Genomic DNA, 14,270 nt, shown 5'->3' on the forward strand with positions numbered 1-14,270 from the left:
GTTCAGATTTGGAGTATTGATTTTAGAAGTCATGTGTGGGAGGAGGCCTATAGAGGAAGGGAAGCCACCTTTGGTAGATTGGGCATGGCAATTGATGCTTCAAGGGCAATTATTGAATGCTCTTGATGTGAGATTGAAGGCTAGAGGTGAGTTGGTGAGGAAGAGTGGGCAGGGTTCTTCACTTGGGTTTGTTGTATATATTGTAGAGAAGACATTTCGTTCTTAGGTATTCATGCACACAATGTTCTAGTTGAGTTATATATATATAAAACACCCACATTAAAACCCTTGAACAAACCATAACCACCTACAAATATTTTCAAATCATATATTTGGCTGGATTTATGTTTATGGTCCCGGGACATTAGATGAATTGTAGCTGAGTTTGAATCAAGACATGGAAAGGTACTACCTAGGAGATAACTCTTCAGTAATTGAAGCCACATAATTAGTTCCCCCACAATTGCTGTCCAGTTGCAGTGATTTGCTTGACCCAACATTGCCCTGCATAAAGCTTGCAGCAGGTTGTGTAGGTAAAGGGAGGGCGACATAATCGCTATTAAGCATGAGAAGAACTGAAGTCATGTCTGGTCTGTCGGCTACATTTTCTTGAACACATAGCAGACCGATGTGAATACATCTCATCATTTCGATTTTTGGACCGCCCTTCATTAACGTGGGATCTATGAGATTCGAAGCTGTCCCATCCTTCCAATTTCTCCATGCCTGTAAAAATATATCAATGCACCATATACATGTTAAACAAAAGGCTGGATAATTAGTTCTCAACTTCCTTTTTAATAAATCTTAGGAATGTACCAATGGATATGCATACATAGTTGAGAAGGTACTCCGTATTCTGTGTGTCTTGAAAACTAGTAATTTTCTGACCGCTTACAATCTCTAGAATTAGTACACCAAAACTGAAAACATCTGATTTTGTTGAGAATTGTCCAAACATTGCATATTCTGGAGCCATATATCCACTACATATCAATATCAATAAAATTTGCTTCAGTTTGAATGGTAACAGACTCGCTAATGACTATGAAATTTCAATATTTTCTACTACTATCCTCTTGGCATGTTAATCCGATGCAATTTACCAATTACACAAGCATGCATAGTTGTGGTCATTAGCAATAAATTGTTTTGATACTTACTAGGTCCCCACAATTCTATTTGTACTGCCTTCAGTTTGATCCAATGCAAATAATCTTGCCATGCCAAAATCTGAAATTTTAGGATTCATTTTTTCATCTAATAGAATGTTGCCAGTTTTGAGGTCACGATGAATAATCCTAAGCCGGGAGTCCTCATGAAGGTACAAAAGCCCTCGAGCAATGCCACCTATAATTTTATACCGTCTTGCCCAATCTAAGTCTGCACGCTTCATGGGATCTGCATATTCATGAAATCATATTTTTCAACCAAATATTTCAAAATTGGCTGTTTTATGGTACCCAAATTAAAGTTTTTTTTTATGATAATGTAGGAGTAGAAATTCAGAGATACCAAATATATAGCGATCAAGGCTTGTGTTAGGCACGAACTCATAGATAAGAAGTTTTTCATTTCCTTCCAAGCAGAATCCAAGGAGCTTAACTAAATTTCGGTGTTGAAGCTTAGCCACTAGCAGGACCTCATTCTTAAATTCCACATCTCCTTGTCCAGAATTTGTTGATAATCTTTTCACAGCTATTTCTTGTCCGTTGGAAAGCATACCCTGTTTATATGAAAATAAGCAATAAATAAAACAATTCAAGCCAACTTCAAAGAATGAAATATATTGGCCTGGTTTGGTACATTTTGACAAGTAACAAATGATCCTTTTTTTTTTTTTTTTGGTTTATCATGATGTTTTCTTACCCTGTAAACTATCCCAAATCCACCTTTTCCAAGCTTATTCTCGTCAGAAAAGTTGTCTGTGGCGGCTCTAATAGTGCTGAAATTAAATTGCAACGATTCAACACTTGTTATTTCATCCACAGCTGCAGAGAAGAGGTACAAGTTAATACGTATTCAAATGGTTAAATAGAATTAGTTGGCTTAATTGTTTCCCCTGGCCTTGATTAATCTACCTTCTTGTCTTTTCCTCCTGCCAAAGGATACATAATACCAGAAACCCAAGAGGGCCGCAACTACAGCAACTGATGATAGGGTAATGATTACGATATTTCTTGTTTTGTTTCCTCCCTTTCCTCCTCCTGTCTCATCATACAATACAACTCATGTAAGTTTGCCTATATTTTCTTAAAACAAAGACACACCAATAAATACAGATATATATATATATATATATATATATATATCAAGACAAATTTAAAAGCATTTCTTTTGAAGATGGATTCATTCATCAAGGTTCTGAAAAAATTTGTGGGCCTAACTCATCTCATAAAACCGGTTCTATAAGAGAAGGTTACTCATTCCTTATAAACATGCCCAAGGTCTTATCCACAGGCAATGTGAGATTATTTCTCAACAGGTTCCAACACCACTAAATATAAATGCAAGTTCTAAATCAAACATAAGGAAGAACTTCTACTACATTCAAGTTTGCCATTATCCTTGGTTGTCTCTATATCCTCTGTTTATCTACAAATTGGCCTACATCCACATTTTAATAGGTCCAAATTATGCAGAGGCAGGAAAAGTTTAACTAGTCTTACCATTGTCGGGCAGTGGCGGGGGCGGTGACGGTGGCGGAGATGGTGGCTGAAAGAATGAGTAGTTCTCATATCTTATATTGCAACTAGGGGCCAAAACGCGCCAACCTATCTTCGATTTGCAACATAGATTGGCTCTACTCATCGACCGTTCCAAACAATTACTGCAGGAAGTAGCATTGATATCTCTAGTGCACTGCACCAAACCATATCTAACCTCAGACCCATTATCCCCTGACCAGGTGCCTGCCTTGTACAACATATCCGTTCCTCTAGCAATCTCTATTAGTCCGTTCATTAGAGCTCGTGCTCCAAAATTAGGTTCCTCAGGTGAAGTTGTATTCCCGACATTGTACATGAGCACCGCCGGAGATGTCTCTCCCACTCCAAAGAAATTATCATCGGAGTACCTCAACATGCATTGGTCGAACCAGATGATGGCGGTTCTGTTTGATGGACACCGAGTTGTGATATTTTGACCCGCATAGCTGACACAGCTTTGGCAGGTACTACTGTTAACATCACCCCGGCAGAGGAACAGAGCGTAGATGGCGTTAGAGGAATGGTTGTAGAAGCTGTAGTTTTGGGAAGCTTTAGTGGATAAAGCACCCAGCAGGACTTTGAGGTTTGATTCGAAAGAAGTGTTGGGGGAATTGTTGGATTCATTTCCACAAGAGTGGTAATTGTAGGTTGGCTGGGATTGGGAATTAATGGAGCTGATCATAACCTCACAGCCTACAAATAACAGGAAAAGGAAGGTTTTTTGGATGAACAACAACATTATTAATTGTTTTTTTTTTTGTTGGTGTGAATATTATTGGAAACAAGACGACCTTGAAGTATATATTTGTTCATAATGACAACATGGAAACGTGTTCGTCCTTGCTTCCCCGATTGTTGTGACAGGTAGTCAAATGTCACCGTGGAAAGCTCAAAACTTCTCCGGTAGCGAATTGCCTTGATGTTTCTTGTTCGTCAAAAGTCGTCCACTCACGTCTGGATCATCCGAAAATTATCACACGTTTCTCAAGTCAAGCAGCCTATAAAAATAGCCTCATTTTTGGTCCAAATAATCATAGCTAAAGTGAATCCAACGTATGGATACTTGTAAAGGTATTATGGGTGCGATTTTGTATATATGTTTCCAAGCAACAGCGGCCATTCAAAGACTCTTGTTTTGGCATTGTGCATATATGCCTGTGAAAAAAGGACATCCTTTCTCACTTATGACCCCACACACCCACAATATTTTGAAAAGGCAATCTAGAGGGTTGGGACATCAACAAAGGAACCTATAATTTAAGAATATACATTCATATTCACGTCTTGAAGTGGGGCTCACTTGACTTTGGAATTCCAAGCTTGATATGGAGTCTTTGGGGCTATTTTGTTGGTTTTTTACAAGCGAATATTAAAATTAATACTAAAACTGTGCGGGCTCAACTCAAAGCGGACAATATTGTATTATTTAGGGCGAGTGTTACAAGCTAATATTAAAATCAATACTAAAACCGTGCAGACTTGGTTCAAAATAGACAATATCATATCATTTAGGGTGGGCGTTACAAGCCAACACCTTTGTTATTTCCATATTGATTTTTGGCTTTACTACGCCAATTTGGAGTACATGTGACATTAGTCCAAGTTGTTCAATAAGTTGCTACCCGACTTTCAGCCTCTATAAAAGGGAGGCTTAATTTGCAACAAGGCAAGGGGGAGAAAAATTAGAAGCCGCACATCTTATCAGGGTACGTTTCCTCATTTTGTTGTGTCTTATGGCGCTCAGAGAATAAAAAAATTTTCTTTGTCAATTTTTTCTCGTTTTTGTGTAAGAGTGAGAATTTGGTGTATTGGGGCTTTGAGTTTTAAATGGGTTTCTCTATGTTGTCTTTGTACTCCCTCTTTTGGTAGTGAATTTTTTCCGAATCGCCTTCGTCAGTGGATGTAGGCTTGTTAAGCCGAACCACTTAAATCTTAGTGTTTTATGTGATTGATTGATTGATTTATTTATTTATTTAGAACAGTGATTGATTTATTTTATATTAAGCTCTTTTCTACTTCTTTGGGATCCTGAATTTTAGTTCTGTGTGCAACAATAGTTACTGTTCTGCTTAATTAAATGTTGGATTGTAAATATAATATTTCGTTTTAGGTTGCATGTCTAGTTGAATGGAACACGATTTTCGAGAGAAATCATTTTGTTTGGATTAAATTTTACAATATTTAACGGTGTAAATGTGATCATCTTTATCATATCATTTAAAATTTTTAAATGAGGTAGCACTATATGCATCATTAAATGTTGTAAAATTTAATCAAAATTATGAAATGATTTGGTTTAATACGTACATCTAAACAAGCAATCATATTACCAGCCATATCAATCTTGTTCAGAAAGAGAGGAGGAGGGAGCTAGCCTCTCCCCCTTCCCCCTCTCCCCTCTAATCCCCCCTCCCCTTCTACACATTTTTCCTTAGTTTTCTTTGTTTTTGTAGGTGTTTTTGGGCCAGAAATCAACAACTCTGGCTGCTACCGCCCGCCCTCCAAGGTGCTGAGCCTCCCTTCTCCTCCATCCGCTCCAACACGTGCCAACGCTGGTTAGTGCCCATCATCTCCAAAATAAGGAGATTATTTAGTTAATTATATTTGAGAGGTAATTTTGTCTTTTTACTTTTTAAGGAACATAAATACCCTTAAAATATAACTAACTGAATACTCTCCCGTGCATTTGAATTGCAGAGGATCATAATTCCTGTATTAGGTCTACATGCTTTGGAGTATTCATTATGGCTTATTTACATTTTTATTTAAAATAGTCCATTAAAAGTTATCTAATGACTTTTAAAATGTACCACAAATCCCATTATTATTATTATTATTTTTCTATACCGTTTAAATTATTTATTTATTTATTCTTTCTCTATACCATTTAAAATTTTTATTTATTTATTCTATCTCTATTCTGTTTTTTATTATCTCTTATATTTCTTTTCTAAGGATCGTATTTTTCAACGGTCACTGTTTTCAAACAAACATTTTTCAAACAGTCATATTTTTAAACGGTCATATTCTAACAGTAATATTTTTTAACGATAGTATTTACCAATGATTAGTATAAATAGAATATTCTTATGATCACTTCAATATATATATATATATATATATATATATAATGTGAAGCATAATATTAGCATTTTTAGGGGAAAATCCACATACCTCTCAAACTACAACCCAATTGACAATACTCCTCTCAAACTTTCAATTATGATAATGTCCTCTCCCAAACTACCAAAAATTGTCATGTGTTATTTTGCTAAAACTTACTAAAAGCCTTCTCTCTAGAATTTTTTTTTTTTTTTAGACAACACCAAGAAAAACTTCAAGAGAATAGAAGATCTAGATCTAGATCTTTCCTCCTCCCCTTTCACGGTAGCAGTGCTCGGTGTCTTCTCTGTAGGCTCTACCGGTCACTGTTGCTGGCGGGTTGCTTTAAATTTAGATCTAGATTTTGTCTCTTTAACCTTAGATCTGATCGTTTTCTTCGGCCAAGGTGTGTCTTCCGAAAGGATATCTACGATGCCGTGCTCCTTTGCTGCTGCTTGTGGGGTTTTTGTTTTTTACTTTTTATTTTGTTTGTCCTCGCCACCAGGTTGAGTTTTAATTTCTTGTCCTGGCCTTCGGGTTGAGGATGAAGTAGATCGGTGTGGGGACTTAACTTTCACGGCTGAATTTTTAGTTTCTAATTGTTTTTTATTTTTGTTTTGTATTTAGGCTACCCATGTCCTAGATCTAGTCTGCACGAAGCAGTTCTGTTCCTTAAATGTAATTATACATGGGTTAGCGGAAATTTGAAATCATTTTTATGACTTTGTAACCTTCATTTTTCAGAGATGTATGTTCTATAATGTAAGAGCTTTATGCTTATGAAATTTCATCAATGAAAGTTCCATATTTTTCAAAAAAAAAAAAAAAAAAAAAAAATTTTAATGTTTCCCCAATGACAAGATTACCCTTAGTAAAATAAAAAAAATTTTGTTTTAATTTTTTTAAATTAAAATTTTTTTCCTTTTAAATTTTTTTTTTTTTAATTTATAAATAGTATTTTTGTCTTATTGAGAAATCTATAGGTGCATTTTTATCTTTTTGCTAGTCATGTGAGAGACATTGACAATGTTTTCGTAGTTTGGAAGAGACGTTGTCACAATTGAAAATTTGTGGGACATTATTTATTGGGTGGTAGTTTGACGAGAGTATGTACGTAAACGCATTTTTATTATTGAGAATTGTGATAGAATATTCTCACGCATATTACGAGAATTTCCTTTTAGAATTGTAATTGAATATTCTCATAATATACTCAGGCATATTATGAGAATAATTTTTTTTCTTCGAGAATTTTAAAAGAATATTCAATTTTTAAAATATAAAAAAAAATAAATTTCAAGAGAAATGATACTTTGCATTATCGCATCAATCTCGTGTATATCTTTGTTAAGTTAAGCGAAACCCTGCAGCCACATAGGGGAGGAGGGTTGGCCGTTTGGCAGCCTACCTCTTCCCCTCGTCCTCCTCGCTCTGGTGCTAGCTATTTACCTGATGCTCTAGCTCCGGTGCCTCATCTCTTCCCATTCCTTGCCGCTCTTTTCCCCCTCCGTTTTTCTCCCTTTTTGCCCATTCCCTGCCGCTTTTCTTCCCCTGCCTTCATTTTCTGCAGCGGGCTCTTTGGCCTTGTTTTGGCTCTTTGTGGGTTCGAATTTTGTCTGTGGTCGCCGCCGACTTGTGTCTCCGCTTCGCTGCCCGCTATTAGGGTTTTTTTCCATGCGTCCCCACCGCGTCGAGCTCCCATGCCCCTTACGCGGCGGTTTCAGGCCTACACGGGTCCGGCTCCCTTTCGGCTACCGTCTTCCCACTTTGTGCTCCTTTTCCCTGTTTTGGTGGTTCCTTGTTGTTTTTTCTTTTTTTCTTGTTTGTGATTGTTTCAGGTCCTGCTTTGCCGGTCTTCTCAGTGCCTGTTCGCCGCCCACCGTCCACTGTTGGGCCTTTCAACATGTCCCCGCTGTGATGAGCTTCCAATGCCCCTTTGGTTTTCGGTTTCCGACGTGTGCGTGATCGGAGTGTGCTATTTTTTTTCTTGTTTTATTTCCTTGTTCTGTTGCTTCTTTAAGATGTATTTGTGTTTTGGAGTGTGTTTTTTCCCTGTATTGTTTAATTTCCATGTTTTGTTTCGGTTTGTAATAAGGCTCTTTCCTCTCTCACTCGATCTATGTCGCCTTCGGGTTAATTAGTTTTGGTCCAGACCTTTGGGTTGTGGATGTGATCATTATCCTGACTTTTGGGTCGAGGAGGAAGAGTTTCGGCATGAGAGTCTTTCCGCTCTCAGGGTCGAGGAATAATTGCTATCCATGCATTTGGTTGAGTCTGTCTGTCACAGATCTAGTATTAAATCTGATTTTAGTCATGGGTTAGCGGATTGGTCTTGAATCTTGTACTAAACCTGGTAATCTTGTAGTTTTATGCTATGGTTGCTTCAGAACTTTGCTCTGTGATGTAAGAGCTTTATGCTCATGATATTATTGAATGAAATGTTATGTTTTTCTAAAAAAAAAAAAAAAAAAAAAAATATTCCATCCACCCTAAATTAAAAAGAAAAAAAAAAAATCAATGGTGGATAGATCATGCCAACTAAGCAGTGATATACACAAAATGAATGCCAAAACGTAAAGAAGCAATTTTATTTATTTATTTATTTATTTTAATTTTTGATTTCAATCGCAATTCAGCTATAAATAGTCCAAGTTATTATAAAGTTTCACACATAAAAAACACAAGCTTCTTTTCAAAATTCTCTTAACCTTTTTTTTTTTTTTTTTTTTTTCTAACACTTTTCTTTGGATCTTATTTTTGAACTTTTTGACTCTTCATCTTCCTCCTATGACCAAATTGAATATAATTCTAGTTTTCGTAAACCAAAAGTAATGCTAGAAGGACTAGAGTTTTCCTTGTGTCCTCTCAAATGAAATTTGGCTTTTAAAATTACCATTAAATTTGAAATGATCATTATTAGATTTTGATCTATTGGTGATTTTAAAAGTCATGTCACAATACAGAAGACACTACGAGAACTCGAGAAATGATTGATGTCAATAATTTGTCCATATTTTTCTCATATTCTCCTACAAATTTAAGATATCGACCATTAGATTTGTGGGATCCACCATTGACTTATGTGGGGTCCTCATAAGTCCACAAATCTAATGGTTGATATATATATATATATAAGTGCAAAATATTGATCCCAATAATTTCTCAAGAGAACTCTAATCCTCTTTCTAGCATTACTTGTAAACCAAAAGTGGGTGTGTTGGAAGGAGAGAAATGGATATATATTGTAATGAGATAAAATCTGCCACTAGTGGTACTATATTATTATATTTTGATTGTAATAGCATTTCATCTGAATTTACATCTCTTAAGCACCTAGCGACAACTCCCATTATGTTGAAAGTTCTAGGCAACGTTAATGGATTGTTATCAATTATCATTGCTATTTCCGTTTTTGGGTTGGATAGCAACCATTGATTAGAAAGGAGATTTTTTGTTTTTGTTTTTATTCAAATGAGAAAAGGGATTACGAGGGAGGGTCTTTCCCATTCTTGATTTGAATGAAAAAAAAGGAGAATTGAATACGTAAATGGTGTTGTTAAGAATGCATAAAGGAGTGAAAAACCAAATTCAAACATCAAAGGATGCTGAGTGATTGCCATTTATGCTTTATCATTAAAAGGCTCGTCAAAATCTCAATGATGTTATCTGGTTTGATCGAATGGTGCTGGACGTGATGGACTCACATGTGAGAAAGATTGTTGAGCAAGTCACAGTCGATCTGCATGATTTCATCTGAACTAATCAGATGATCTCTAAAGCACCCAGAAGAGACAACTCCCACTGATATTACGCAACGTTAATGGATTGTTATATTCTCGGACAGAGTTTTTAGAAATTTTTCCAACCTAATTTATAAAGGACAGAGTTTTTCTCAAAACCAGGAAATTCCTTCAGATGTATGTGACTGGTCATATCTCTGACGTCTAATTACGTAGGCTGCTCTAATATGTAATGAAAACAATTTGGTCATATCTCTGCTTTGGGCGTGGAACAAAAACAATTTACAGAATACAAGTGATTTATGAGCTACAGCATCTAAGGAATAGCTTGAAAGAAAGCAATCAATTTGTTATATGGAATTAAGTAATCAATCTGTTGTGGGAAGGTATGTGTAATGAAAGCAATCAATCATCAACTGCTATGGAAGGTTTTCTGCAGAGAAGAAATCAATCTGTAATGGAAAGTTTACAGCAGAGAAAGGAAACCAGCTAGATAGGGTGAATCATACAGGGAAGAAAATTCCCAAGAACGTGGATCAAGCGAGTCCAAAAACAATCTTTCGGTTGGTTTAAAATTCTTTCTGCATTCAATGTTTTGCAGTAATTGAAAAACATATGCTTCTTGCGAATCAACGTATATCAAATAAGTATTTGCTCATTATTTGAGCTCATTGGAGAATGTAGCAATCTTAGAAAAGTCATCCTTACATACACAAAGAGGAGACAAGACAATATCATTACCAACATTATTAAACTATAAAGCAGAAATCAGCTTCATCGTATCTTTGATGCTCTCTCGATGAAAACATGCACTAGCTAGGTTGAACCAAAGACGACAATAAGCTTACAAGTGTTGGATTCTGAAGGATCGTAGGATCTTGTATAATTAATCTCAGGAAGGATTTCTCCCGTTAGGGTGGAAATCTTGTGGAGATCATGAGAACTTGAAAAACACCCAATCTCACTTACGTAAAACTATATATTGAGATTGTTGGAATTATGTTTGTGTTTTCCTAGGACTCTATTTATAGAGTCCCAACTCAACTCTTCACCAAGAGTTGTGTCTTTTGACCGATTATCTCCACGGGAAGTCATATTGCCTTCCTGTATATTTATACAGTCTGGTGTAGGGATCACCCTATGCACCTTCAACAAGGGCTCCAGTATGCTTTCAATGTCCGAACCAAAACGGGTTTGAATATTTAGGCGTTGATACCATATAAGAACATAAAAGATTGTTATGCTTCACGCTGGTTAATGCATAGGAGGATTTGTCCTCATTATAAATAGAGGGAATGGGAGGGTCTATAAGGGTGTTTTAGCAGGAGGGGCAGAGATTGCAGTGAAATGCATTTCGCATGACAATGATGGGATGAGAGAATTTTTGGCTGAAATTTCAAGCCTTGGAAGATTGAAGCATAGAAGTTTGGTGGGGTTGAGAGGGTGGTGCAAGAGAGACAAGGCGGGGAGCTTCTTGTTGGTCTACGACTATATGGAAAATGGGAGTTTATTGGACAAGTGGGTGATTGAATGTGATAGGAAGATGTTGAGCTGTGAAGACAGGATAAGGATTTTGAACTGGGCTTTTAACCAACATTTAAAGATTATATATATATATATATACCCAGTACGAGGAACTTTCCAAAGAGGGGATTATAAGGAATAATGCTCTTGTTGATTATATATATATTGAAGGTATTTTTCTTTTGGTGGGAAGTAGCGCTTGGAATTGAAGAAAAGATAGTGCAGGGTTGGCCGTTTTTCAATGACTTTTATTCATTAAAAAAAAAAAAAAAAAAAAAGAAGATAGTGCAGGGTTGCACATATACATGTCAGAAGTAGAGACTTTTGTACTGGTCTTTGTTGGTCTTTCTTCTTTCTTCTTTCTAACCCCCCTTAATGGGAGCGATGAGGAATCAAACTTTACATAAAAGGATCATTCTTGATAGACTTGATTTAATGTTCTCAAGTTTCAACTTATAAAAATAAAAAAAAATAAAAAAATAAAAATTCTCAAGTTTCATGAACTTCATCTTCTTTGCAAATATCTTGGTTGTCAAGCACAGTCTGTCTCAATGTATAGAGAAGGAAGAAAATTCATGAAATCCAAAATGCTTTAGTTGTATTTTTTATTTTTCTAATTGAAATGGGGAAAAAGGATTAAAATGCTTTAGTTAAGTACAACCTCTTTGCACTTTTGTTGTACCAGGCGTAAATTAAATTAAATTGAGTAATGCTATATATTATATCTTGAGAAATGATTGGTGTCAATATTTTACTCATGTCATCTTGCAAATTAATCATTAGATTTGTGGACTGATGTGGCAATGTCCACATTTCAAAAAAAAAAAAATCATTAGATTTGTGGACTTATGTTGATCCCGCATAAATTAATGGTAGACCCCGCAAATCTAATGGTTGACACCAATTATTTTTCATCTATCTTCATCTCATTTTCATTTTATTGGACTGATGTGGCAATGTCCATCAACCTTTGGATTAGTCATTATTAAAAGAACCAAAAAAAAAAAAAAACACAAATGGCCGATGAAAACTGCCACACTAATCCAATAGGATAAAGTGGGATGATGTATAGTATATATCATTATTCAATTAAAATAACTTAAACTGTCCCTTGAAGGGTAGCTCAATCGGCTGTGAACCACGCCTCATGAAACAGAGGTTACTAGTTCGAATCCCCGCTCCCCCTTCCCTTGAGAGATAGAACAAACATTTTACGACAAACAAATCTCCTCCACCATTGAGGATATATTTTTTTTTCTCCACCATCCTTGCTTCCTTCTCTTGAATGGTTAGAAAAGTTCAGAGTAGTGCTAACTTTTGCACTCAACATATTGCTTTTGCATTTTGAGAAAGTGTTCTAATTATATAAAAGTAAAAATTAATTTTGTATTTTTTAAGAGTATTTTGTGTTTTGAGTTGGTTGTTAATATTTTGGTTTCGATAACAGAAAACAAAAGACCAAAAAAAACAAAGTAATGTTATTTAGTAGACTTTTATGCAACTAATTAATGATATAACAATAAAAATCAGCTATTGAATCAGTATTAAATCAGTGGTTGTTGATTCCTATACAAATTCCATACAACTAGATGACGTGCCATTAAAAATTAACCCGGATCAATACTTGTTAAAAATCAAATGCTAATCCAATGACTAATTTTTAATGTTACGTGATTCAATTGTATAATAGTTGTATATAAGTCAACTAAATGTAATTAACAATCTACCAATTATTTTTCATTTTAACTTTGAGATGACCCCCCCGACCATCCCCCCTTTGAATTTAAAAAAAAAAAAAAAAAAAAAAAGAAGATGTTTTATTTGTAGTCACCGTGAAAAGAACCTTCTACGAACTTTCCAACAATAGATGCTTGAAATTGAGTAATTCTAAAAGTCTCTCTTGTGTTTCTCCAAGAATGATGTGACTATTAAAATCACTATTTGATCAAAATTCTATAATGATCAATTACAAGTTCAATGATAATTTTAATAGCCATATCATTTTTAGAGGGACTCAAGATGAACACAAGGACTTGTAGCATTACTCCTTGAAATTGGGTCTCGTTTTGAAAAGTACCCAAGTTTCCATTTTTTCCATTGACTGCACTATAATAAATCTTCTATGAAAATGTTGATTCATACCAACCTCACTATCTGGCTGCCTTCTGCCTTCTGACAAAAAAATATAAAAACCCAATCAATATAAGTTGATTAAGAATGTTCAGTAACTCTTCTTCCAACACTACCTTTCTTTTCTCGGATCCACCTGCTCATCTCTCTTCCACTAATTCCCCGTTTCATTTTCCTAGCTATATATCCCCGTGAATAAGCATAAACACCAACATCCTTTCCTACTATGCTTTCTGCTGCCACTTTTCCTCTTCTTCCAATCCATATCGGCTGTTGATTTCGTCTTCAATGGCTTCAATGTAAGAAATTACATTTAAGTATGTCCCTTATATCACATATATTATTGTAATTATAAAATTACAGTGTTCAATATTTTATTCCAATTTGAAGCTTATTATGTAAATCAAATATTATGAATTAAATGACTGATTTAATTCTTGTAGAACAAGTATTTGATTTCAATCAAATATTCTGAATTAAATCACTGATTTAATTCTTGTGGAACAAGTATTTGATTTAATTAATGATTTAATGTTTGTGGAATCAATTAGCTGTATTGATTGATTTTTTATTCCTTGATGGGAGGAATAATTAAGGTAACAGTTCTAATTGAGGGTCCCCTGACCTACCTATAAATAAGGCCTGTGTATTCCATCAATTGGCACTCACTGGTAGGCATAGGTCAGAAGAACCTCTCAATAAAATTGTTTAGTTTTAGTTTGATTGCTGTGGAGTCGTTCTTCAAGCTGCTTGAGCAAAGCAATGGCTGGAGGTACATATACATATATATATATTAAATTTTCGCTGCTAATTATATTGTTAATTAGCATTTATATATATTCAATATCTTACATGTGGTATCAGAGCCACCTCTAATCCATATTTGCTCAGTTTAATTTTGAGATATGCCTGCTATAAAATTTTATTTTTTGTTTCAATAATACTTTATTTTGTTTATTGATTATTGAAACAAAATACATGGTGAGGAGCATAAAGTATATCGAAATTGAATGAAAGCCACGACCACTCACTGGTCTGTTTACTTTTATTTTTTTGACCATATTGC

The 14,270-nt window shown here is 35.2% G+C and overlaps 1 protein-coding gene across 1 annotated transcript in view; it reads right to left on the minus strand.

Moving 5' to 3' along the window:
• Nucleotides 1-408: 408 nt before the first annotated feature.
• The window catches only part of LOC132169831 (cysteine-rich receptor-like protein kinase 25), a 15,123-nt gene continuing 1,261 nt past the window's right edge, over nucleotides 409-14,270 (minus strand). Inside the window, exons 2-7 of the mRNA XM_059580786.1 lie at nucleotides 2,670-3,401; nucleotides 1,870-1,991; nucleotides 1,516-1,726; nucleotides 1,164-1,401; nucleotides 836-986; nucleotides 409-726 (exon numbers count right to left, since the gene is read on the minus strand). Coding sequence (XP_059436769.1) covers nucleotides 409-726; nucleotides 836-986; nucleotides 1,164-1,401; nucleotides 1,516-1,726; nucleotides 1,870-1,991; nucleotides 2,670-3,401 — 1,772 coding nt within the window. The remainder of the gene's footprint in view (nucleotides 727-835; nucleotides 987-1,163; nucleotides 1,402-1,515; nucleotides 1,727-1,869; nucleotides 1,992-2,669; nucleotides 3,402-14,270) is intronic.

This window comes from Corylus avellana, chromosome ca2, assembly GCF_901000735.1.
Source record: "Corylus avellana chromosome ca2, CavTom2PMs-1.0".
Classification (NCBI taxonomy): Eukaryota; Viridiplantae; Streptophyta; class Magnoliopsida; order Fagales; family Betulaceae; genus Corylus; species Corylus avellana.